At 34.2% G+C, this 25,098-nt stretch overlaps 1 protein-coding gene across 1 annotated transcript in view; it reads right to left on the bottom strand.

The window, feature by feature from the left end:
* Positions 1-24,530, bottom strand: part of LOC128238054 (uncharacterized) — a 52,851-nt gene extending 28,321 nt beyond the window's left edge. The window contains exon 1 of the mRNA XM_052953632.1: positions 24,210-24,530. Coding sequence (XP_052809592.1) covers positions 24,210-24,530 — 321 coding nt within the window. The remainder of the gene's footprint in view (positions 1-24,209) is intronic.
* Positions 24,531-25,098: the final 568 nt, after the last annotated feature.

Below are 25,098 nucleotides of genomic sequence, written 5' to 3'. Positions count from 1 at the left end.
AACAAAGAAACTCTAAAAATTATATATAAGGTTCTATAAAAATTATTTTCCCCATTGTTAAGTACCAAAAACCTGTCATGTTCTCACTTGTTGTCAATATTATTTAAGTGTCTGTTGTTGAAAAGAATTATGAAAACATATCCAATAGCAAAGTTTCTTTCATCTCACGAATATAATTATCATTTCAAAATACTAGAAATAATAGTTAAATGCCAATCACCTCAAAAGTTGTTTATTCAAGGAGTGGGTGACATGCAAAAGTATATATCATAATGTTCGGCAAAGTCTGTAGTATATTCAAGTGATAGTATAAATTGCCAACGCGTGGTTTGGACCGAGATATCCAATATTGGCGTCCAAAATGACAGCCATAAATTCGCTAAGTATGTAATGGTTGAATAGGACAATTGTCTTTCATTGGATAAGGCTGAATATTAACATGGATAATACTTGTTACATAATGTACTTCAACATAATATACAACATTGACCACTTCAAGGTCAAGGTAATGACCAGTTTAAGATCAGAGTACGAATAAGTTATTTTTAGTTTGTGTCAAAAACAGGTGGAAAATTGAAAAATGTATGTTCCTTTATTTAAAGTCGATCTTAGGGTAAAGTTTTCAGATCTTTCTGAAAAGAAGATAGCCATAATGTGTTTCTATCTGAGTCCACTGAGACTTAAAACCTCCATAAGGGTATAATTCCTATTTTTCTCTTATAGACACAATGGGTTCCAAGCAGCCCTCAGTATTCCTTTTTTGCTTACAGTCAAGACAACTTATCCATCTGTCTATAAAAAACAGACGTGCTTATCAAAAGCCACGCCAGTGCTCAATTAGGCTCATGTTGGCCACAATCAACCCTTATCTGTCGAAAAACGCCGAAACAAATGCGGATGTAAACAAAATAATTATAATGACGTAAACGATTTTAATAGGTTAGCCATTTGAAGTTGCTTGATAGAATATACATTCGGCTCCAATACGACAAGGACGGCTTTTGAATAGAATTTACTAGAGTGAAAAATAGTGATATTCACCATTTAGACCAAGTTGTCCAACTTGGCCTATAAGCATACTTAACGTTCAAAGCTTTTGTTCAGTAATTGTTTGTAGATTTTAATATAAATAAGGGTGTAAGAGTGTAAACATAGTGACTAATTGCATTATTATCTCCGGTATTTTATAAATCAAGGACATAAAACTCAAGACCTACTAGTTTTATTTCGCCCATATTCAAACTTAACCGAGTATTGCTATACATACTCGTTAAACAAATGATTAGGATTAATTAAGAAATGGAGATGTTGGTGTGTGAACATTGTTAAATATGGCACTTTCTGAAAATTCTAGGTATATTATTAAAGATCATCAAGATCTTATGGTCACACATTTTCGTTTAGAAATTGCATTTTAGTGAAATTTATAAAGAGTGAGTTCTTTAATTTGATAAACAAAGTACTAAATCTTGTATTTCATTATATACAAGATTTATCAGTTAATAATTTTTAATAATTTGATTTATACTTCACAATTTTACTAGGCAAATTATCAAACCACATTCTCACCGTTGAAAACGTATACCTTATACATGTTTACTATTTTTTTGGCAAATTATTAAACACAATACTTAACATTGCATATATATTATACATGTTATCATGCTTAACAAAAGACCGGTTATCCAGCTATCCTATTGTTCGTTTTAACAATACATCAACACAAAATATATTTTCCTGGATTTCATGTATAGCTAAATCAATTCCTATTCGTAAGATGAACGCATTATATACAATGACAGATTTTGTATTATTATTTCTTATTCTGTACTAAAATGTACGGATTATACATACTTTGGTTTCAATATATTTAACCGGTAAAAACGTCTTTGGTTTAAACAAAACAATGTTTATTTCAATAAAACATTTTAAAGATACACATGGTTTAAGCATAATAAAAAAATAATGTAGTAAAAATAGAATAAAAAATCAAGTGATATATGCACAAAACAAAATAATCACGACAGAATTGAGAAGGAAACTTTAAAGCTTATACTATGCATCGCTTCAGTCACCTCTTCAGTCTGCTTGTAATATGGGGTTAATGCTGTTATGATTTGAAGACTATTTTTACTTGTTATAGTGTGGTGGATAAGGTGGAAGGTAGATGGCAAATGTATGACGTAGTAGGTGGTAAAATGCGTTGGAAGTATGGAAGTAGACACAAAGAGGGAAACGGAAAGAAACAGGGCAATGGGGGGGTCAGGTCAGAGGTAGATATTAGATAATAAATAAACAGAAGTAGACAAAGGTCTGATTGCAGACAATTGGTCGAATAGGTTATGTTTTTGAGCATGATTTCGGGGACAGGTGTAGAAGAAGTGCGATTCTCAATTTCTCTACATTGGCAATTTGGGCTATTGAGAACATTAGAGAGCAAGTGATCATTAAGATTACTACAGTGCATCCCCAGCCTGGCACGAGTGACACTCAATTTGCGTTCACCCTCATAGTAAAAATGAGGAACTGATTGTTTATTTTTGTTACGTTTATACTTGAGGGATGGCAAGGATGAAAAAGAACGAACTGATTCCGGCAGTGCATTCCATGAGAATATTGCAGATGGCCAAAAAGAATTGATAACATCTGGGTTTTACAAGACATATTAAGTTAACAGAATTTCGAAGATTGTACGAGGTTGTATCAGGACTCGGGACCTTGCTTAGGGGAATACAATATCTTGTAGAACAGAGTCAGTTTATGTTTCCACTTTCTTTGTTTCATGTATTTAAGTCCCGTTTTATTATAAAGAAAGAAAAATAAGTCGTGATGCTGCGGAGATGATTCGCGCTGCCTCATGCTGAAATTTTAGGCCCTCTTTGCTAGCTCCGTCACATCTGCATATTTCAACAGAAGCCGAATAAAAGTTTTATATAAAACTTCAACGATTTATATCTAGGACATATTTGAAACATCGCATGAGGTAAATACGTTGCCAGGCCTTCATTTTGACGGACTGAATATGATCATTCCATGAACAGCTACTAAATAGAACGACACTGAATTGTTTGTGAGTTGTAACTTTTCAATATCAAATTCGTATACGATGATTTCGTGGATGAGAGGGAGATGTGCTTGTATACGGACGTTTGATGTTTTAATATACGATTATTAGTTTTTAGTGTGTTGACTGTAAGATTATCTTTTCAGTAAATTGTTTTAGCAAATTCAAATGTCTCTGTTATCCGACAACTGTATCTGAGGCTAAAGCCAAATCGACCGCAAACAGTATATAAATAGTTGTCTCCAATCTGGAATTTTTTTATTTCTCTTGCTATGGCCATCCTCTTAAAACTTTTTGACGATTTCATTCAAGAAAAATACAAAAAGCATCGGTGAAAATAAGCAGCAGTATAAGTCCTAGTTGGTATTCAAATTCTGCCGAATTAATATTTTTACTATCTCTAACTTTTGCTTTTACTTTGTAAATTATTGAAGTCAAAGCCTTCAAAAAAGTTTACAGATGCCACATATAATTTGCCGCAAATTTTTATTATGTTGCTTGTTAAAAATGCTATGCAGCACAAACGCATTATAAGTCGAAAATATTAGCATAAAATGTAAGACGCCTTTTGATAATACTGGTGTATATTTAACCGATGATATTCAATAGCTAAATGTCCCTTTAATTGTGTGCTGACGAGCGGTCGCCCTTTTAAAAAAAATCGATATGATTATTGCTTCGTGCCATTCTCTCGGAAGGTAACCTCCATTGAAGATCAAATAGCGGTTTTATTATTGGTAATAGTACATCTATGGATGATACATAACAGTCTGGTATGATATTATCGCTGCCTCAACTTTTTCAAGTTATAAAGTTTTAAATAGCTCTGACAATCTCATCATCCTTTATTTCATCGTTGAATATAATGTCTGTAGTCTTATTTATATTCGGTTTCAACTATATCAGGTATGATATTATCAACATCAGTATTTGTATTAAACAAGTTTTCAAAATGTTTGACCAATTGATGTTATTTTATATTGTTTTCTATTTGTGCACTCGTACTCAGTTGTTTTAGCTTATTCAATGCCTTTGCGTTAGAAGATCGTTAAGTTGATATTCGTCGTATTTTAGTTTTTGTTTGTAAAATACCTCTTTGCTTTGATAAAATCCACTAGGAATATATCTGTTCTATACATTCTATGGCTTTGTTTTTCGTTATTTCAAAATTTTGCAAAGTTTGAATATTGTAATTGTTTTTAAAATTAACGGCACAAAACTCAAGATCTACTCTCTCAAGTTGACCCATTATCAAACTTGACCGATCTTTTATAGAAGCTTACATAATCGTTTTAAATATGATTAGGATAAGTGAAAAATAAAGTTGCTAGAGTGTAAACAAGGTTAAATATTGCAAGTTTTGATAACTCTTGAAGTATGGTCAGATTTGATCAATAATCGAACTTTCCTTTTGTTTAGCTAATTCATGTTAAGTCATGTTCAAACAGAATGCAATGAGATTCGTGATTAATCACAATAGTGTAATTTTGCTTGTGACATTGTTTCCTGTTAAGATAATTATGCGTTTACGCTATTTAATCACGTAATTATTCTCGTCTAGTTCCCAGGTTGCCAATGTCTATGTATTTCCTTCAATCGTTATTCATTGTAAACTTCATACTTTTCGGTTCTCTTTGTAAATGTAAGTTTGAGTATTTGTCTTATTATTTTATGTTTATTTGTTGTATATTTTATACTACAACCACGACAAATATATTAAACAACTAGACATACGACCCCTATACTCAACACAGTCATACTGGTCATACTGGTTAAATAATAATATATAAAGAAACTGTCCCCTGTCACAAACAGAGGCATAAGCTCTTGACCCATAGTCAAACTTGTCCTAGATCTTGTGGCCATATACAATGTGTTCAATAACTATTGTTTCAGAAATATGGATATTGGTAAGGAGCTCATCTCTTATCTCTATCGATTATACCTGTGGCAAGTAGAGGTGATTCTATTGTTTTCTGTCATGTATTAAGGTATCTTCTAAAAAAGTTTCTTCATACATGATTGATCATTTTATCCCTGCTAGCTCAGTTCATAAGTATAACACTAGGTTTATAGAGACCATATCAACTAGTGTCAATGATACATCTTCATTTGTCGACAGTGGTCGCTTTTTCTACCCAAAGGCCAAACGTTTTAGTTAGAAGTACTTTGCCCATCATGGTTGTTCATTGTTTAATAAGTTACCACAAGATATTAAGTCCATTAATAGTTTTAGGTCCTCTGTTAAAGCGTACTTATTGGATGGACTAAGGTCATTTTGATTTTATTATATTTGTTTTTAATTTGGTTTCTTGTCAAAGATAGTTTTATTATTTGTACAAGTATCGTGGTCAGGTAAGATAAACAGGAAATGTAAAGAATTATTAAAATAAAATGATATTTTTTTTGTTTCGTTCAAGGTAAAAGCGTTCATAATCGTTGATACACGTGTTGGTGGAATGGTGCTTTACACACATCATTGTGTGATATAATAATTTTACAAAAAAATATTGTGTAATATGTGTGAAGCTGATTTGTTTAAATTAAATGTAAAGGAAGAAAGAAACTAACATTATTAAGGGATATTTTATACCGATCGGTAAATTGTTTGATAAATCTGATGGCATATTGTGTTAAAAAAGCATTCATATCTCATTGCGGATGCTCAATCAAAACAACATGACTTCTGAAACACTATAGGAAGAATCGGTGTAAGGGATAATGGAAAATAGTTTAATGGCTGTATTACAAAAGATACTATAAATCAAATTTATACTTGTTGTAAAAACGCTTTTTTAATTTGTTTAATGTAGTACAATGTGCCTGAATACCTATCTACACGTAACAAACAATGGATCTCCTGTAATTTAACAGAATGCATTATAAAGGTAGATCGACGATTTATTAGTTGCAAACGAAAGTTATTTTTCATGTAGAAACACATCTCTTTTATTTAAAAAAGCGAAACTGAGACTTGTGACAGCAAAAAAGTACCAAATCTACGGAAGGATGTGGAAAGAACATGCACGTTATTTCATTATCTCATCTAACATCGTATGTGATAAAAAAAAAACTAAACGTGTTCACGTTCAATGCCTTTCCATTTGTATTATTTAACAGTATCTGCAATATAATATTATCAATAAACTTGAATACCACAAATCAAATATGCCGCCTGTCGGGTTCTCTATCATTTTCAAACCAAATTCCGTAGTTATATTGTGCATGTCATAGAGATTGCAGATATGTTCAAATAAATTTAATGATTTTTAATAACATATGACAAAAGTATCACTATAAATAATGATTACATCTATTGCTCTCATATTTTGTGAAAAGCATGGGTAATTAAACATTTGAGCCATTTAATATATATTTGTATACGTTTTATAAGTCATTGCTTGGTCAATGTAGATAATCAAATCATGGTCCCGACTGTATGATGTCGCCTGCTGAATTTTACAAAGTGTTTTGGTGAAGTTTTGACAAGTTCATGGGTCATAGCTTCGGCATTACTATTACGATCCGCTTGTTTTCCAAACACAAAGGGGATATTATCAACATTTATATTGTCTCCCCATTTGCTAAGTGTCGGATATGAAACGTTTCAGTATGAGAAGACTGTCAACGTATATTGGGACAAATCCTGACAACACAGCGTAAATGGTGTGATCTGGCTGTTAATCAAACTAGTTCCAGATAGTATGGCCTTCAATATTGTAACCCGTTAATAGTAAAGATTGGATAATAATTGCTCATGTAAAAGAGCGGTCAAAGTGAATTTGGTCTAATATTGATAGCTTATGGGACATAACATCATAGTTAATAATCCGATTTGACCGTTGATCAAACTCAGTCTACATATAAGACGCCCATTTACACTGCAACTAAGTTTGACAAGGATTGAATAAGAACTGTCAAGTTGGACAGCGGACGAAGTAAGTTTGATCAAATTTTGACAATTTAAAGGTCATAACTCTTGAGAGTTGTGCGAGCTGGTGTTGAGGAGCTCATTTCAAATATTATGCCAATAAACATACATAGCAGAAGGAGAGAGGAAATGAAAGTGTGAAGGCGCGGACTACGACGACGACGCCAGACAACATAATCCCAATTTGTCTGCCATGCTTCACAGGCGACATAAAAACAAAAATCATACAAAAACGTGGCTTTCTTTTGCTAACGAAACTGATGACTTTCCACACAAAACATCACATTACTCATTACATATGGATTATTGTAATTAGGCGTATATTTTCAAACATTATTAACGTCTTTAATGTGCATAAATATGTGTCGAATTAAACCGTTGATTTTGTTAAATTGTAATAACCTTTAACAGTTACTTAGACTGATTGATAAAAATGCTGAATTTAAAGTTTCAGAAATTCCTAAACAAACTCGTCAAGTCTAAATGAACAAAAGTGGTTATGTAATATGAAGCAAGAGTAGGTTTAACATTTGAATGAATAAAAACCACAATGCGTTTCACCAATAATCAATAATGTAAACATTTGATATGGAATTGTAACTCAAGTATGAGCGATAGAGTGTCGGATTGTGATATTTGCTGAATGCAGAGGGAAACTTTAATTTAGTTTTTACAGAGATAGCATAATTGAATGTAAAATAGCAAATTAAATTATTTTAAACGGATACAAAACCTACGAATAGTTATCGTTTTATGCACTGCTGGTATATATTTATGCTTGAATATAAAACAAACGCTTTAGAGCTTTTAAGTTATGTTATTGTGCGAAAAGTTAATCCTCAAATGTTAATTTATTTAATTTTTTAGTGAATATATTTCCTTAAATGAACGATCGCTGAACAACACGATGACAGCTGCAATTTTTGGCGTTGAAGTGCTTTTTCATCGCACTTAATAGTTCTCCCTTCTTTTTCTCCTTCTCCTTTTTCTTTCCCAAGAGACCAGAAAACATTTTTAGAAAGTTGAAATGGTGTACGCACAAAAACAGTGTAACTCCATATGAAAGCAGCCTAACGACAAGTGACAATGAATGACAACATCCAATATACGATTTGTAATTATTCAGATGTAAACGACAATAAAAACAATATCGATCAAAAAGTGTACATTTACAGAAGAAGGTAGCAGACATTTACAGAAAATGTTTGTTAATCTATTAACTATAACTTATTTTCTATGTTAGGTATTGATTTTCAAGTAAAAAAGAGAGAAGGCCATAAACCAAAAGGTTTTTGCTATACTGTTATTCTATACATGGTGGATTGTTTTGTTGTTGCTGTTGCTGTTGTTGTTGTTGTATAAATGATACGGAGCCCATTTTCTAAATAAACCTTAAGTTTATTTTCATGATAGCCATTTCGCTTTCAATATATATATATTCGAATGTGAAATTATATTTCGAAATTTCGAAAGTTTAGAATGACTTGCCGGTACTTTAAACCAAAAAAAAATGAAACGTTTATCAAATAAAAACTTTATTAAATTTAGTCCAATAAGTATACCATTTGACTGGAGATAGATCTTTATTTTATTCGACAGGTCTTGTCATACGGGGCACCCCCAAGAATGTGAAGAAAGTTTCTACATTTCTAGAACACAGATCGCATATGCAAGAGTTGGTTATCCTTCTCTTCTTTGTTTGACTTTGAATTGTTCTATACTGTATCCGTGTATACTAGTGAACATTTTTATATTTCCTCTTCGGTCTTCATTTCAGTAAATTGTGGCATATTATTGGCCAATGGGAGATGTTTCAAGAACTTACCATTATGTCATAACTTTTGGAAAGAAATTTCATTTCATCAATTGAGTAGAATTTCAGTGCTCTACCATCAAAGATGTGTCCAAGGTACAGACAAAACTTGTAAATACCTCATAGTATTTAGTTTCATTATTGTATTAACATTCAGAGATTTCCGGATAATGTATTTTTCGTATATTAATTTGTTCTTGGTTTCTTTGTAGTAAGTTCAAAGAGATTATTTAAGGAATTAATTGCGGAATTGATGTCATTATCGAGTATGAAAGCAATTGGACTGGTCAAAGTGTGTGCAGTCCGAAGGACTCCACGCGTACTTTAACCAGCCAAATTGCGTTCAATCCCGCAATTCATTACTTATATTTACACCAATAGTTCATTTTTTCATTCAAAAATTGATAAAATAATACTTCATTTAATTTAAGTTAACCTTTCAGTAATCCTGTCTTACCTATTCTGTTAATAGAACGACCCGACTGCATCCGGAAACATTTTTTTTTCAAATGACGTAATCCAGTACTCTAATCCTTATTTCAGTAATCCTTTCTTACAATACCCATTCTGTTAATAGATTGACCCGACTGTATCCGGAAACATTTTTTCAAATGACGTCACAATAACGCAGGAAAAGATCAACCACTTGAAATCACTTTAAACGTAAAATTGAAACACTTATGCAAACACTACATATAACATGATAGTTGACCACTTATTAAAATAGTGATTTATATTTTACGCGACCTTCTGACACAATACTAAGATCAACAGTTTTCATGTATATTGTTATGCGATGAATTGCGATCCAAACATATCCGAAGATGATATCATCGGATGACAACCGTAATTGCCGAGAGGCAGTTCATTTAATGAATGGAAGTTGAGGGGTTAATATAATGTTGTGAATACTCATATTATAACAAACGTGTTCTGTTTTTTTTTTCTGCCTGACAAATAAAACATTTCCCCCTATCGTATGTTAAACCTTGAATGTTTTCATCGATAAATCTTTGAATCAAGATTGTTTTAATAACATGCAGAAGTATTATTTCATGTCTTTCATGGAATGTCAAGCCACCGTATTCCCAGGAGTTTCTAATTTTTTCTCGCTTGATTGAATATAGTTTGTTAATAGAATAATACATGGTTGACCATGGCTTTTGGTTGACAATTGCCCCAGTGGAAGGAAGGCAATTATCAACCAAAAGCTGGGGCAATTATCAACCAAAAGCCATGGTCAACTATATATTATCCTGTATAAAACATATGTTTTGTCATTTGTCAATGATTTCAAATGGATTTAAAAACATGATTTTGTAAAATAATGAAGGATATGTTATATAATTAACCTGTAGTCTGAAAGTCTTAAAACTGAGATATAAAAAAGGTTTTAGATGGCATCAGCTGCGAAAAATAAAGATAACTGGAAATCAAAAAAGCACAGCTTTTTGTACGTGTTTTCCGAAAAAGCCTGCAATTTTTCAATTCTTCTAATATCTTCTGTTTTACATCGGCTGTTTTTGATGTTCATTTCAATAGGTGAGCACAGCTAGGGTCGATATATAATTAACATTTCTCAACTAATAAAGTAAAACAAAACGTTTCAACAAAACATTTCCTTGTCTCACTGCTTTATGACATTTACCGAATGTAAACATCCGGTAAAGTTTCGTGTAGTACTCGTTACTAAAACACGGAATTTGTCATTATTGGTTAAACTAATTTCACTATTATTGCACCGATAGTTCCATTTTAATTCTTTAACTATTTATAGTAACATATGTATTATTATACCAAAACAAGCTAATATAAATTGTAATATATCATCTGTTAGTTGATACGGTTGATTTTGTAACAGAGTATAAGGGAAAGCTTATATTTGAAGGGCGAGCGTTTTCACGCAAATCAAAAACAAACATGAGATAAACTCTATGTAAACTTAATGTAAAGTCACAAAACTGAATAGTCAATGCATCATGATAACTCAATGTCAATATCTGACTTGAATAAATTGATTACAAACTCATAAAATTATAAGTGCATTTACACTGTCAGCAATAATGACTAGTAATACTAGAGGTTAAACATTATAATCTAAAAGAAACCTCAAGGCAATGAAATTATCTCTGATAATTTTTTTGAAATCTATATTACTAAATTGATAATGCAACAAAAGCTGAGATACTATTCTTTCTCATTTTCCAGCGTAACCGTATATAAATTCATAAGCTTCCGTAAACGAAAATATACTGAACTAGAGTACACGGCTGCAACACTTCGATTACTCGATACCGGCAAGAAATCGTCGACGATTGTAAACTTTAAGCCCGCGGCGACAATAAATCAACCATCGCCGATAATCGCTCTACAACTACTAGGTAGTACCTTATCACTGCTCTTCTCCGATTTTGATTGATGAATGGTCATAAAATGTAAAATATCAAGCGAATGACCGTACAAAAATTGCAGCTTTCTTCCGCAATAATTATTTCACAATAAAAACATATCATTTCATACATACATCAAAAATAGGGAGGACATGGTCAAATACGATAACACGATACGAGTGTAATACAAACCGCACGCACAAGCACAAGCTTATACAAAAAGACATATGTACGAAAGCAATCAAATACCAACCAATGGTGTCCAACAAGAAAATTATAATAAGCCATTATTAAAAGATTTCAGATTGTTACGGCTTTCCTTTTTTCATCTTTCAATATCACTTGAGATATCTCTGTCCCCTTAACTTCATAGTAAAGCATGCAGTCAGACATAGCTATTTACTTAACTGTGTTTTGCTTTGCCTTCGAAGCTTATTTTATTTAGCGGTAAAAGATTTGTTACATCCTGCTTTGGTGTGCACCGGGTACCAATTTCATCAATGCTCAGGAGCGAGACATTAGTACAATATCTATATGAAAAACTACAGAAACAAGCTCAGTAGTCGAAGACCTTGACTGTGACCTTTTCTCATTCTTTCTTAGTTTTGAAGCTATAGCAATGTAATTAGGACCATGTGTACAGTTTGAAAACAAATATTAATGTTTTCCTCGAATGACCTTGACTGTGACCTTTTGAATTACGTTCTTATTTTTTTAGCTACAGCAATAATATAAAGACCATGTGTACAGTTTTGCAAACAAGTATCAATGTTGTTCTTGGATGACCTTGTTTTTTACCTTTTTTACCTTCTTTTTTATTTTTGAAGCCAAAGCAATACAATTTGGACCATGTGTACAGTTTCGAAAACAATGTTTATATTGTGCTCGGATGACCTTGGCTGTGACCTTACAACCTACTTACTTATTTTTGACACAACAGCAATGACATTTAAACCATGTGTTCAGTTTTGAAAACAAATATCAATGTTTTCTTGGGATAACCTTCACTGTGACATTCAGACCTACTTTCTTATTTTTGAACTAACTGCAATAAAATTAGGACCATGTGTACAGTTTTGAAAACAAATATCAATGATGACCTCGGATGACATTGACTGTGACCTTTTGACCTACTTTCTTATTTTTAAAGCTTCAGCAATGAAATGTGGACCATATGTGCAGTTTTGCAAAGAAGTATTAATGTTGTCATCGGATTACCTTGACTGTGACCATTTGACCTACTTTCTTATTTATGAATTTAAATCAATGAAATTTTGACCATGTGTACAGTTTTGAAAACAATTATTAATTTTGTCCTTGGATGACCTTTACTGTGACCTTTTGACCTACGTTCTTATTTTTGGTTCTACAGCAATGAACTTTGGATCATGTGTACTGTTTTGTAAACACATATATATTTTATACTTTGATGACCTTGTTTGTGACATTTTGACCTTCTTTCTTATTTTTGAAGCTTCAGCAATGACATTTGGACCATGTGTAGAATTTAGCAAAGGAGTATCAATGTTTTTCTCGGATGACCTTGACCGTGACATTTTGACCTTCTTACTTTTTATTATGCTAAAGCGATTTAAATTTGGACAATTTGTACAGTTTTGACAACAAATATTAATGTTGTGCTTGGAAGACCTTGACTGGGACCTTTTGACCTTCTTTCTTAATTTTGAAGCTATAGCAATATAATTTGGACCGTGTGTACAGTTTAAAAACAAATATTAATGTTGTCCTCGAATGACCTTGACTGTGATCTTTTGAACTACGTTCTTATTTTTGTAGCTACAGCAATAACATAAAAACCATGTGTACAGTATTGCAAACAAGTATCAATGTTGTTGGATGACCTTGTATGTGACCTTTTGACCTACTTTCTAATTTTTGAGCTTTAGCGATTCCTTATGACTAGGAAAATGTACTAAAACCTTTGTAAACAAGTTCTTCAACAAGGCTACGATTATGTAAACTAAAGACTACCGTTCTCAGTCTCTGTAAGACTGGAAATTATGACTACATTAATTGGAAGTTCAAGGGGACTTTTTACAGCTTCCACACGGCACTCACAAAACTGCTGTAAATATCAATAATTATATGGAAACAAGCTCAGTAGCCAATGTCGTGATTCATTCGTTTTGTTTGCATAATTATATCACTTGTCTACTTTTCATCTTTTAGTAACATAGTTAATTTTTTCATTGTGCTAAATCTGTACTTATCTTGAAAATTGAAAATAAATGTTCAAATCAATATTGTTTAATCCAGTCAAAGTTTAATTTATGAGAAGGCATCGTTTATTATTATCTTACTGTACGAGCATTTGGAGGAATGCCTGTAAGACGGTAGCATGTCTTTCTTTAAAGCCAACTAGTTACTGCAGTCTTGCAGGCATATCTATGAATGCATTGGTATTGTTATACAGTGCTAGCACCACATAGGAATGGTGATACAGTGCTAGCATCATAGAGGGATGGTGATACGGTGCTAGCACCACATAGGGATGGTGATACAGTGCTAGCACCATAGAGGGATGGTGATACGGTGCTAGCACCACATAGGAATGGTGATACGGTGCTAGCACTACACAGGTATGGTGATACAGTGCAATCGCCGCTGAGGGATGGTGATACAGTGTTAGCACCGCATAGGGACGGTGATACAGTGCTAGCTCCGCAGAGTGATGGTGATACTGTGCAAGCACCAGAGAGGGATGGTGATACGGTGCTAGCACAACATTGGGATGGTGTTACGGTGCTTTAACCGTATAAGTATAGTGATACAGTTCTAGCACCGCAGTGGTATGGTAATTCGGTGCTAGCACCGCACTGGCATGGTGATACAGTGCTAATATCTCAGTTGTATGGTGTTACAGTGCTAGCAACGCAGAGGTATGGTGTTACGGTTCTTGCATGTCAGTGTAATTGTGTTACGGTACTCAGTGGGTTTTCATTACGATGCAAGCACCGCATTGGGAGAGTGTTAGTGTGTGCTAGAACCGTATTGGTATGGTAATACAGAGCTAGCACCGCAGTGATGAAGTAATTTTGTGCTTTCACAGCACTGATATGGTGATACGATGCTAACACCGCAGTGATGTGGTTATAAGAAGCTAGCACTGCAGTAATATTTTTTTACGGTACTAGCACAGTAGTATGGTGATACGGTTCAGGCACAGTAGTTGTATGCTAGTAAAATGGTGCTAGTGCCGCTGTGGTAAGGTGAAGTGCGATGGTGTTACAGTGCTTGAACCGCTTTTGGAAGGTGTTTCGTAGCTAGCAATGAAAAGGATGGTATTGCGGAACTAGCACCGCAGTGGAATAGTTTTACGGTGCTATCACCACAGTGGGGTGGTGATAAGGTATAAGAAACGCAATAGGATCGTGTAACGGCGCTAAAACCATAGGTTGATATTGTTTGGTGCTAGCACCGCAGTCGGATGGTATAACAGCGCTAGCGTTCGGATAGTGTTAAGGTGCTAAAACCACAGGAGGAAGCACAGCAGTTGCATGTTGTTAAGGTGCTCATAGCGCAGTGAGATACTGTTATGCTGATGGGATGGTGGTTTGGTGCTAACAACGCAGATGGATGGTAAAAGGTCGCTAGCACCTCAATGGGAGGCCGTTGCGGTGCAAGCAACGTAGTGATATGGTTCTACGGTGCACAACATAAATATGGTGTTACCGAGCTAGCACCGTAGTAGTTTTGTGAAACGGTGCTAGCACATCAGTTTGACGGTGTTGTGCTGCTAACACCGTTGTGTAACGGGGATACGGTGCTAGCACCGCAGGGAAATGGTGACACGGTGCTAGCACCGCAGAGGGATGACATTACGGCGCTAGCACCTCAGTTAAATGGCGTTACGGTGCTAGCCCGCAGTGGTATGGAAATGCGGTACTAGCACATCATTTGGATGGTGTTGGCAGCAGACACCGCAGTAGTGTGGTGTAACGATGTTAGCACCGCAGTGTTATGGTTATATTTTGGCGCTAGCAACTCAGTCAGATGGCCTTACGGTGCTAGCACCTCAATTGTATGGTGCTACGGTGTTATGACCGCAGTGGAATGGTGTTACGATGCTAGCACCGCCGTGGGATCGCGTTACGGTGCTAGCACCGCAGTGATATGGTATTACGATACTTAGACCGCACTGGTATGGTGTTTCGGTCCAAGCACAGCAGTTTGATGGTGTTAAGGTGCTAACACCGCAGTGGTAATAGTCATTAGTGTATTTTTATTTGTTTAAATCTCCGATATTGAGATATGAATTTGGACAGTTTTATAATGGAGAATGTCCCCAAACCCCACCCAACCACACACACATTCAGACACACTTATACCCTAGAGAATAGGGATCATTTTATTGTATTGCTATCACACTAGGCTACATGTATTCAATGATAAAACAACGGGTCCATCGCAGTCTTTAAATGGTCGTTGTTAATTTTACGACGGTAAAATGGTGTAATAAAGGTTTGTCTAAGAATGTCATAATGCATTCACGAATAAATACGAAATGAATTCAGTATTTTATTGAACACTTGTATTGATGACCTATGATTTGACTTCAGACACAAGAAGTCTTGCGTTTTTATTGTATTCGGTTTGTAATACTGGAATGTCCATTTGTAGCTGCAATATACACGGTTTTGTATGATAAAGAGAAAGTGAACTACTCTGGGCATTATAATCATAGTTACAGTAAAGGTGGCCAGTAATGCCCGTATTATAGCTGTATTATTGTTGACTCTATACCAGTGCGGAACGTCTGACACTATGCTTAAAATAAACACGTTTATATAGTTTGTGTTTGTTTATGCATTAAAGGCAATAGCTGTATTTTAAACAGACGCGCGTTTTTTAATGACTATGCATATGTGTATGCAAACAGATTTTATATCCATAATTGTATTATGTGCAATCTATGAAGCCCTACATATGTAATATTGTTAAAAGAGTTTCAAATATTCTTTGAAGTGGTGTGAATCAATGCTTAAACATTGTATATCTCTGTGCCTATCTTACGTTTCATTTTTGTAAGTATTTGTGATTTAGGCATTCGGAAACCCTCATATGTGTTATTGGCCTAAATCATAAACAAATGTTAATTCTGAACAGATTGTTCGATGATTCGTTGCATTTACACATTTAAATTTTATTTTGATGTAAATTATGTTCTATGCTTTAACCTTTTAACCTGGATTTGAACTGTCATGAGCCATGGTTTAAAATTGCTGTGTTGCTGTTGTTGTTGTTGTTGTTGTTTTTATATATTGTATATTTGTATTTGACAAGAAGTCTTAAAAATAAAGTTGTGTTTATCTCAACTCGTTGCAACATTATTTGACTTACATTTATGAACCGTTTCGACAGAGTTGGGCGTTAGATTTCCACAGGTGGTGCTTTCATTCTCCTTCGCTGAATTCAGTGATGGATGTTGAACTTTCATTTCAATAACTTTCTGTTCAATAGTATTTTCCTACGATTTTTGATCAAGGATGGGTTTTTTTTGTGGGGATATAGGGTTATCCAAACAATCTTACAATGAAACCCTATTAAATGTATATTTTGTTCTAAAAAAATAAAAGTCTCGCATGTTTCTTTGGCTCTGAATGGGGTTTATGGTTGTCAAATTGTGGCTCTTTTAGAACTGAGTAGGCTCTATTAGAATGCACATATTAGTATTTAGCTCTGAATGGGCATGTGATTACCATATGGAGCAAAGATAAGGTTTAATTACAGCTATTCATAAACTCTAATTTAGTGGGATTCATGGATGCCGAATTGTAGTCTGCTTGGCACTGAGTAAGCTTTACTGGAGCTGCAGAAGTGTGTTTTGGGGTCTTTATATTGGCTGTATGGATGCATTCAAGTGATCTATTTGGTATTTAGTATGACCGATTAGTGTATGGGTATGTTTTGCAAATTGGGCGTAAGGTTGCAACAAGAAGTCCTTTTTGCATTGCAAAATCTTTATGAGAAATACACAGTTTGTTCTGCTTTGAATCTGCTTCATGTTGCGAAAATGTGATCAATTTGGCATTGTGGAGATACTCTGAATGTGATTTATTGTAGTCCAAATTAAATCGAAAGTGCACTGGACTGACTCACGTAAATACCCTTTGAGGTTTGTTTAAATAGGACAATGCTTTCCTGTGATCACTAAAGAAATTGTCAGACGCTAGAAGGGTTTGTGTTGATAGCCTTCAGTGGTTAAGGATGCCGGTTGTAATGCTGCTTTGTTGTCTGCTTGACCTACGATGGACTTAAATGTCGCTGAATTTGTGTTTATTTGAAGCTTAGACGGATGCGAAAGAGTCCTCATGTGGTATGTTTGACACTTGATATATAGATTGCAGCAGAAGTTTTACTAACCGGTTACTAAATTGGCTTGAGAACCTAAATAGGATTTTTTTTACACTAAATGGTCTCCAGTACAGAAAAACTAGTGTTTATATGGCACTTTATAGTGTTTCATAGCCTCTTTATTGTAAGTTTAGCACAATATCGACTGGCAAAATGTTTTAGACACTGGGTGGACTTGACAACAGTAAATGGTGGCTGAATGGCAGATTTGGGTAAATGTGTTTGAATAAGCTATAGCTTAACCTATGTTAACTCTGACTGGTGCTTTAGAACAACTATTTTGTTTGCTAAATAATTACTTAACCTTGGAAATATGTTGTTTCGGGGTTGTTTGCGACTAGAATAATAACTCGGGTTGGAAAAACACTGAATAGACTTTAAAGTGAAAAGAGGACTACAGGAAGCCCACCCAAATACGTTATATAACGCTTGTTACGCACTGGATGCGCTAAGGTAGGGCAATTGTAAGGTAAGCTTGATTATTATTATTATGTTACAAAAGAGATTATATATTATTAAGAATGTTTTGTGATTTTATTAGTGTTAAGACATCTTCAAATAAAATGAAGAAATAAGTAATAGCGCTGTCGATATTGGTCATATTTGCATTTTGACATTCGAAAGATTTTGAACTTGATTTTGAAATCTTTAAGTGCATTATGAAACAATTATATTATATATCCATAGAATTACATGTTTTAATACCACGTGGGCTAATTTGCACCTTCAGTATTCTTTGGACGCGTTCAAATTTTAACTTAGGACATTGATTTTATTTAATAGAATGCAAAAAGTTTGTGTTGAAAAGAACATTAATCAATAATTGAGCTTAAATTACCAATGTTAATTATTAGTTTCTGTATCTAATACAACCCTTATTCACTGAGCGATATTATGTTGCAGAATTCAAATGAAAGTAAAAAAGATATGTGTCATTCAAAAATTGAAATGTCATACACTTAGAAGAAAAATAAACTGCACGTATTAACATTCGTTTCATTCGAAAGAAGAATCAAGAATGTGCTTAAAGTTGACAACTTCTAAGCAAATATGTGTGAGATAGCTTTTATAATTAAATGAATTTAAAAGTTTAAGCATTCCATTTTGATAGCAAATGAGTGTCCAAGAAAGACCAAATAGCTAACCTCGTAAACAAAATACTTAAATAAAAATTCACATGATATTTCAAACATTTCAGTCCTTAGAAGAATCAGTCTTCCGAGAAGTTTCAAAAAAACGTTTTACAGAATAAAAAAAGTTGTATCAATAACAATTTCCCTTCTTCACTTGTTTACTGAAAAGCTCTGCCAAACTTAAATAAATACCCAAACATTTATTGTTGTGCTTATACATGAAATACCACGGGTAAGATTTAAACTGCCTGCAAACTTAAGGCAAGTTTGTTCCCATTGGTAATTTTTCCGCATGGCTATTTGCGTTCATACGCACATATTGCACCTAGGGTTAATCCTAAGACATGGGTAAACTTGACCCTGAGGGTTAATATTGTTATAAAAACGTAACAATATACTTAGGAGTCAAAAAGTATAATATTTAAACCTCTTGGAAACAGCTCTTTTTTGGTGATCACCTTTGGTAGTATTCATTTGGAGAACACGGAAGTTGTTTTCATAGTCTTAAAAGCATTTCTTTGAAAAGTAACTGAATATTGAAAAAAGAGAAAATTTCCTAAATCGCCAGTCTCTACAGAACCTTGTGTAAGCAAATAGACGAACATTCTCAGTTATTTGCCGTTTTGGTATTGACCTTGACCTTGATATTAAAACGGACAGATATGTATGTTAACACGAAGAACTGTAAGTACAATATATCTGTCGTATATTTAAACTGCTTTGAATTAACACGAGCACAATTTTCCATAAGACTCATACAGCAACAGCAACGTTGTGAACACCTTTGGCATGTTGTAATGCTATGAAATTTTGGCTTTTTAAAAAAAAAAGATCTAAAAATTCCACCCTCTATATCTTTTAGTTTAAGGAAAATAATATTTTCAAATAACATCTTCTTCACAAAAACTAAAAAAAATAAACTGAAAAAGATGAAAATGACATGGGAGTTTGTTTGGTGGGGTTTTTTTTTTGGGGGGGGGGTGTTCATATTCTGACCTTAAAATGTCTTTTACATTGACTTTATTTTAATCAATTGTGTACGTAATTTTAAGTACCATATCTATATGTGAATAATCATACTTATCTAAATTCTAAATTTAAAAAATACAGAAACAAGTCCAGTAGTTTAAACATGAACCCCTTTCAATGACACAGGGTCAACGCCAATGATATTTAATGGAAAAAAAATTCAAACCAGAAACATGAAACAATCACACAAAACTCTACAAACATCAACTACATATATACTATATCAAACTAATGATGTTTATCAACGATTGATAGGTACCACCTTGAAACGGTCAGTAAAATGTAAATTCACGGGGTTAAACTAAGACAGTGTTTCTCTTTTCACAACAATCCCGAATAAAGTAAAATAATTAATACGTAAATGGTAAATCTGATCAAAGTATGCATGAACTAGAGGGAAGTTAAGATAGAACAATAGGTTATAAAACTAATAGGTTATACTGCTATGATAAGTGATCCAAACTCTATATGAAGACGGAGGAATGTAATAGATACGATAAAGTTATTGTTTGAAACTATGAAAATCCCACACAGTCTGCGTTAGCAAACAAATGGTTTAAAACTGCGTGATTATAGAGTTTCATAATGAATAGCATCATTGTACTTACTTTGAGAATAAACAAAGAAAACATTATCAAAAAAATACAATATATATACTAGGGATGCAAACGAATATTCGAATATTCGATCGAACGTTTGGTATTCGAATGTCAAAATAGGTATTCGAATATTCGATGTTTTTGTTGAATTAATAAATTAATAAACTTTTTGCCTACAACTGTCATCTTCGTCTGTCTTGTTTTTACAACGATGGACCCCTTATGCCATAGGTGTGAACTTGATGACACTATACACGCGTCATATCGGATATATCGCCGGGAACTATAAACAGTCCCCGTAATTTTGCATTTACTGGCTGTTAGACAAGTGACATAAAACACATTCCAATTATTTTGGGTACATTTAAATGACCATGCCAATTAAGAGTTTAAGAGATCGGCCTTTATACCAATGTTTTGTCTTCATTGCTTATCAAGCTTGGCGATATTGCTCAAATCGCCTTGATGATATGAAGGACATGTGCTTTAAACTGTTTCCATGTTTTCAATATAACGCTCTTGCGTACAAAAATTAACTGTATGGTTTAACGTTTAAGGATATATGTCCTGTATTGTTGTACAATACCTAAGGCAAAAGCGACGTTAAGTCATGGTGTCGTTTTCTATAAATATATTTCGTAAATATCAATCCCAGAACGAGGCTGCAAGTCCAACGTTGGCACATATCGTCATTTAACCGGGACAAACGCAATTCCCTGATCTTATATTGCATTGTTTACAAAAATGAACGCAGGGTTTGTTTTTTTTGAAAGATATATCGCTTTTTCTTGGGATATATTTTGAAAATGGGGAAATTCAGAGGCTAATTTGTGGAACAATAATGGTCCGTCGCGTGTACCGAATACGACCAGGAAGGGTAACAGGGCCCCCACTATTACGTTAGTGAATAATAATAGTTTACTACAATTCTTAAAGGTTCATTTTGGTGTTCGAATATTCGAATATTCGATCGAAAGAATTACCGAATATTCGAATATCACTTTTGCCATTCGTTTGCATCCCTAATATATACATATATGTATCTAGTTAGGGCATTAAGGAGACCGTATATTTTTTACGGCATTAAGGAGACAATTTGTATATTTTTTTGTTTTATACTTTATTTTGCTTTTTTGTTGATAATTTAGTATTGAAATGATCATTTATTATATGTACAAAATTTAGGCTTCTTAAATTAATTAACAAAAAATATACGTAATTTGCGGTCTCCTTAATAATTTGTAAGTATGTTGCAGGTTTTAAGGGGACAGGTATATATGTAGAAGGGTTTATGGAGACCAGTGTATATATAATATTATTTTTGAGGCATTAAGGGGACCATCCATATTTTATGGCATTAGGGGGACAAATTATATATATTTAATTTTTGACAGTATAGGCTCCCGTAACCTTAAGAGACAACTTGGTAATAGTATTTTTTATAATTGTGTATAATAAATCCACAAACAATGACCAGTCAAAACGGGAGGACTGCAAATTTCATAGGATATTCATCGGAAATCTTTTACAGACCATCTCGTTCATTAAATGCAAGTCAGATTCAGTCACTTGGTCTCTGTACCGTTTGATAAACAAAATATATAATGACCAGAGGCGGATCCAGGAATTCTCGTTAGAAGGGGGCGTTACTTAGGGGCGTTTGCAGGAGGATTGAGGGTTACTCAATCAAGTAATTTTTAACAATTTGTAGTCGGAAATGATGCATTATGAGTATATTTTATTATTTTCTTCTCATATATTGACACAAAAAGTAAACTTGGACGATTTTAGAGGGAGCGCACGCCAACTGCACCCCTTCTCAATCCGCTAGTGACTGGTGACTTAATATTTGATATATTATGGTTAAATAGAACTTTCAGTTGAATTATATAGAAACTGTAAATGCTAAATACAAGTTCTGTGCTTGTAAAAACAATAAAAGGTTTCTTCTGCACACGAATGTGTCTGTTAACGCATGAACAGTTATATAGCTCATGATAAAAGAACATTGTTCATTGGGTTCATTGTGACCCATGGAAGTTTTTTTTATTAAATTCCAACTTCCCCTTAAATTTTACTTGCCTAAAAGTTTAACCTAAGTCAATCAGGGGCCATAACTTGTATTAAGGATATGGAGTTATGTAACCTCATTGGCTTATGGTCCTGAACAATTGTGTGAAGTATTAAGTCAATTTAATGAAGGGTATAGAACGCCTTAACCAATAGGCTACGGAGACGGTTTTAATGCATGTACTCAATTGCAGATTCAGGGGGCGGGTTGGGGGTGGGGGGAATCGGTCCCAGCGCGCGCCGTCCCCCACCCCTTTGAATCGTCCGTTTATAATATGTTCTCAGTCAATATCGGGAAAAATACAATATCAAGATAAAAATGCACTATTTCGGACTATAAATTAGGGGAGTCTAACCCCCACCCCGGTCCAACATTTTAAGCTATTCAATTTCTGTTCTGAGGGAGGGACGGATGTGGAAAGATTAAGCCCATGAGTTTCACGTACCCCTTCTTAAGTCAATTCCTGGATCTGCCACTGATATCTGTAATCAGATTTGTTGTTTCATAATGTTATTGTTCCTTTAAACAGTTCAAACCTTTTATGTCATCAACATAAACAAACGCATGTTCAGTAAAAAAATACTCTGTATACAACGTTCTCGTACTCCAGAGCGATGATGCTATGCATTATATTTATCACCATCTGACTGACTGAGTTACTGCCAAAACTTTTCCGTTAAAGAGACTCTCTCATGTTTTGGCACCAAACATATTTTTTCTCGTAATGCATCTGAAAACACTTACATGTATATTTATTTTACTCCTTGGTACTGAAATTGCAGAAATAATAGTAACCAGGTTGATTTTCTTACTTCAATTGCATTTTTAAAAAACGATTGAAGTATTAAAAATTAATCTTGTTCAAGTTGGGAGCAAGCACATAGGGGTGCAGATAACACATAGAATAAAAAACGGATCGCTTATCCACTCGCCCACAGGGACTCATACTAAGGTGTTGAATATTTTAACCTTAATGGAAGTTATTGGTTTATCACGTGATTATGTCAATCAACTGATTGTGCAACAGCCTTTTGTTGAATCGGATAAGTAACGCATTTCCAAATATTGGACTTCAAAGACTATATGTTAGCACATATCAACATTAATGGAAGGGTTTCAGCCATCAATAGCTTAGCTTTAACACTTCGTTTGATACGCCATACTTTATTTCGTTATAACAATCTTTAAAATCCAAGTAAAAGATGCATTTTTAAAACCCTTAACGCTTCGCTTATATTCACTCAAAAACTCATGTTCGAAAGATTTAAAAAAGTATGTCATAATCATATCCTCTTTAGCGGCTGATGAAGCCTCTACAAGTCACGCCTCAAAACCTTAAATGGAGAACATAACTGAGGCTTATAACATTTGTCGCGTTTTGCGTACTTCATCAAATATAATTAAAACTAACACTTATACAATCCCATATTTTTAATCATAAACTTTTTAAAACATTGTTTTATGCAGATTTTATCAAGTCCTAAATATTGATAAAAATGAATTTTGTTATACATCACTTTACCTTTTAGTAGGAAGCACCCGTCACAGATTGGCTCTGCGGAACTGCATGGAGTAGGATAACACCGTGCACATCAAAGAAGAAAATGAACATATACTTTCCTATCGAGCAGGATGGTCGTGCCTTCTTCGGAAGCGGGGAACCGGTAGTCTTCCACTGACTGCTTTGCTGTTTTGTCTCAGGGTCGAAATAAAACAGTCAGGTTTCATCGCAAGTGACTATCTTCTCAAGAATACGGTTTCCTTCCTTTTAGTACCGAGCTAAGAATCGGCGTGATTCCCGTACTCTTTTGCTCATCTCATCTTCTGTCAGCAGCCGTGGAACCCATCGCGCACTCACTCGACTCATTTTCAAACTGTCTTTCATTATCCTCCGTACCGACCCATCATAACTCATGTCCAACATCTTGCATATTTCATAACGAGTGACTCGACGATCAGCGTCAACGATGTTTTTCACGGCCTCGACGTCACACACCGTAGTTTGTGAAACCGGTCGCCCAGACCTCACGTCGTCACAAATGCTTTCCCGCCCCTCACTGAACCGCTTGTGCCACTTGTAAACGAGCATTCGCTTCACTTGAGTTTCACTCGATGCTTTATTCATCAGTTTAAGTGTTTGCGATGGAGTTTTCCCTAGGTTTACACAGAACTGTATCACTGCCCGTTTTTTTTCAATCTGTCGTCTGGCGTCATTTTAAACAAAATTTAACTATTCCGTTCAAGCTAAAATGTTTCCTTTGAAATAAACAAACAAACGCACTGACTTAAAACTTCACTTCATCACACGTTATTAACGTCACGTCAAATGTGCAAACCTTCGCGCCGTTTTATTGGTTTCAATGTGAGTGGTCAACAAAACAAGATATTGTCATGGGTTATTTTAGCAACTGCGGAGGAATGCGCGACCACCTGTTTCCATAGTGATCACTACGTTGTCGTTATAACATGCTTAACGATGAATCTCGCATTCTTAATTTCAAATTACCTGATTATTATTGTATGAAAGTTTAAAAGATATGCTGCATATTGTTTTCATTTTATCAAGCTTTTCCACGAACTTCTGGCTATGCCCTTGTATATAAATCTCTTATAAATTTGCCAAATAAAATTCATCATGGGTAAACAATTATAAAAAAAATACGTATTTTATGTATTGTAACATATTTATAAAA

This window comes from Mya arenaria, chromosome 6 (genome assembly GCF_026914265.1).
Source record: "Mya arenaria isolate MELC-2E11 chromosome 6, ASM2691426v1".
Lineage (NCBI taxonomy): Eukaryota > Metazoa > Mollusca > Bivalvia > Myida > Myidae > Mya > Mya arenaria.
Note: the sequence above shows the minus strand (reverse complement) of the source record. Positions and strands in the feature narration are given on the sequence as shown.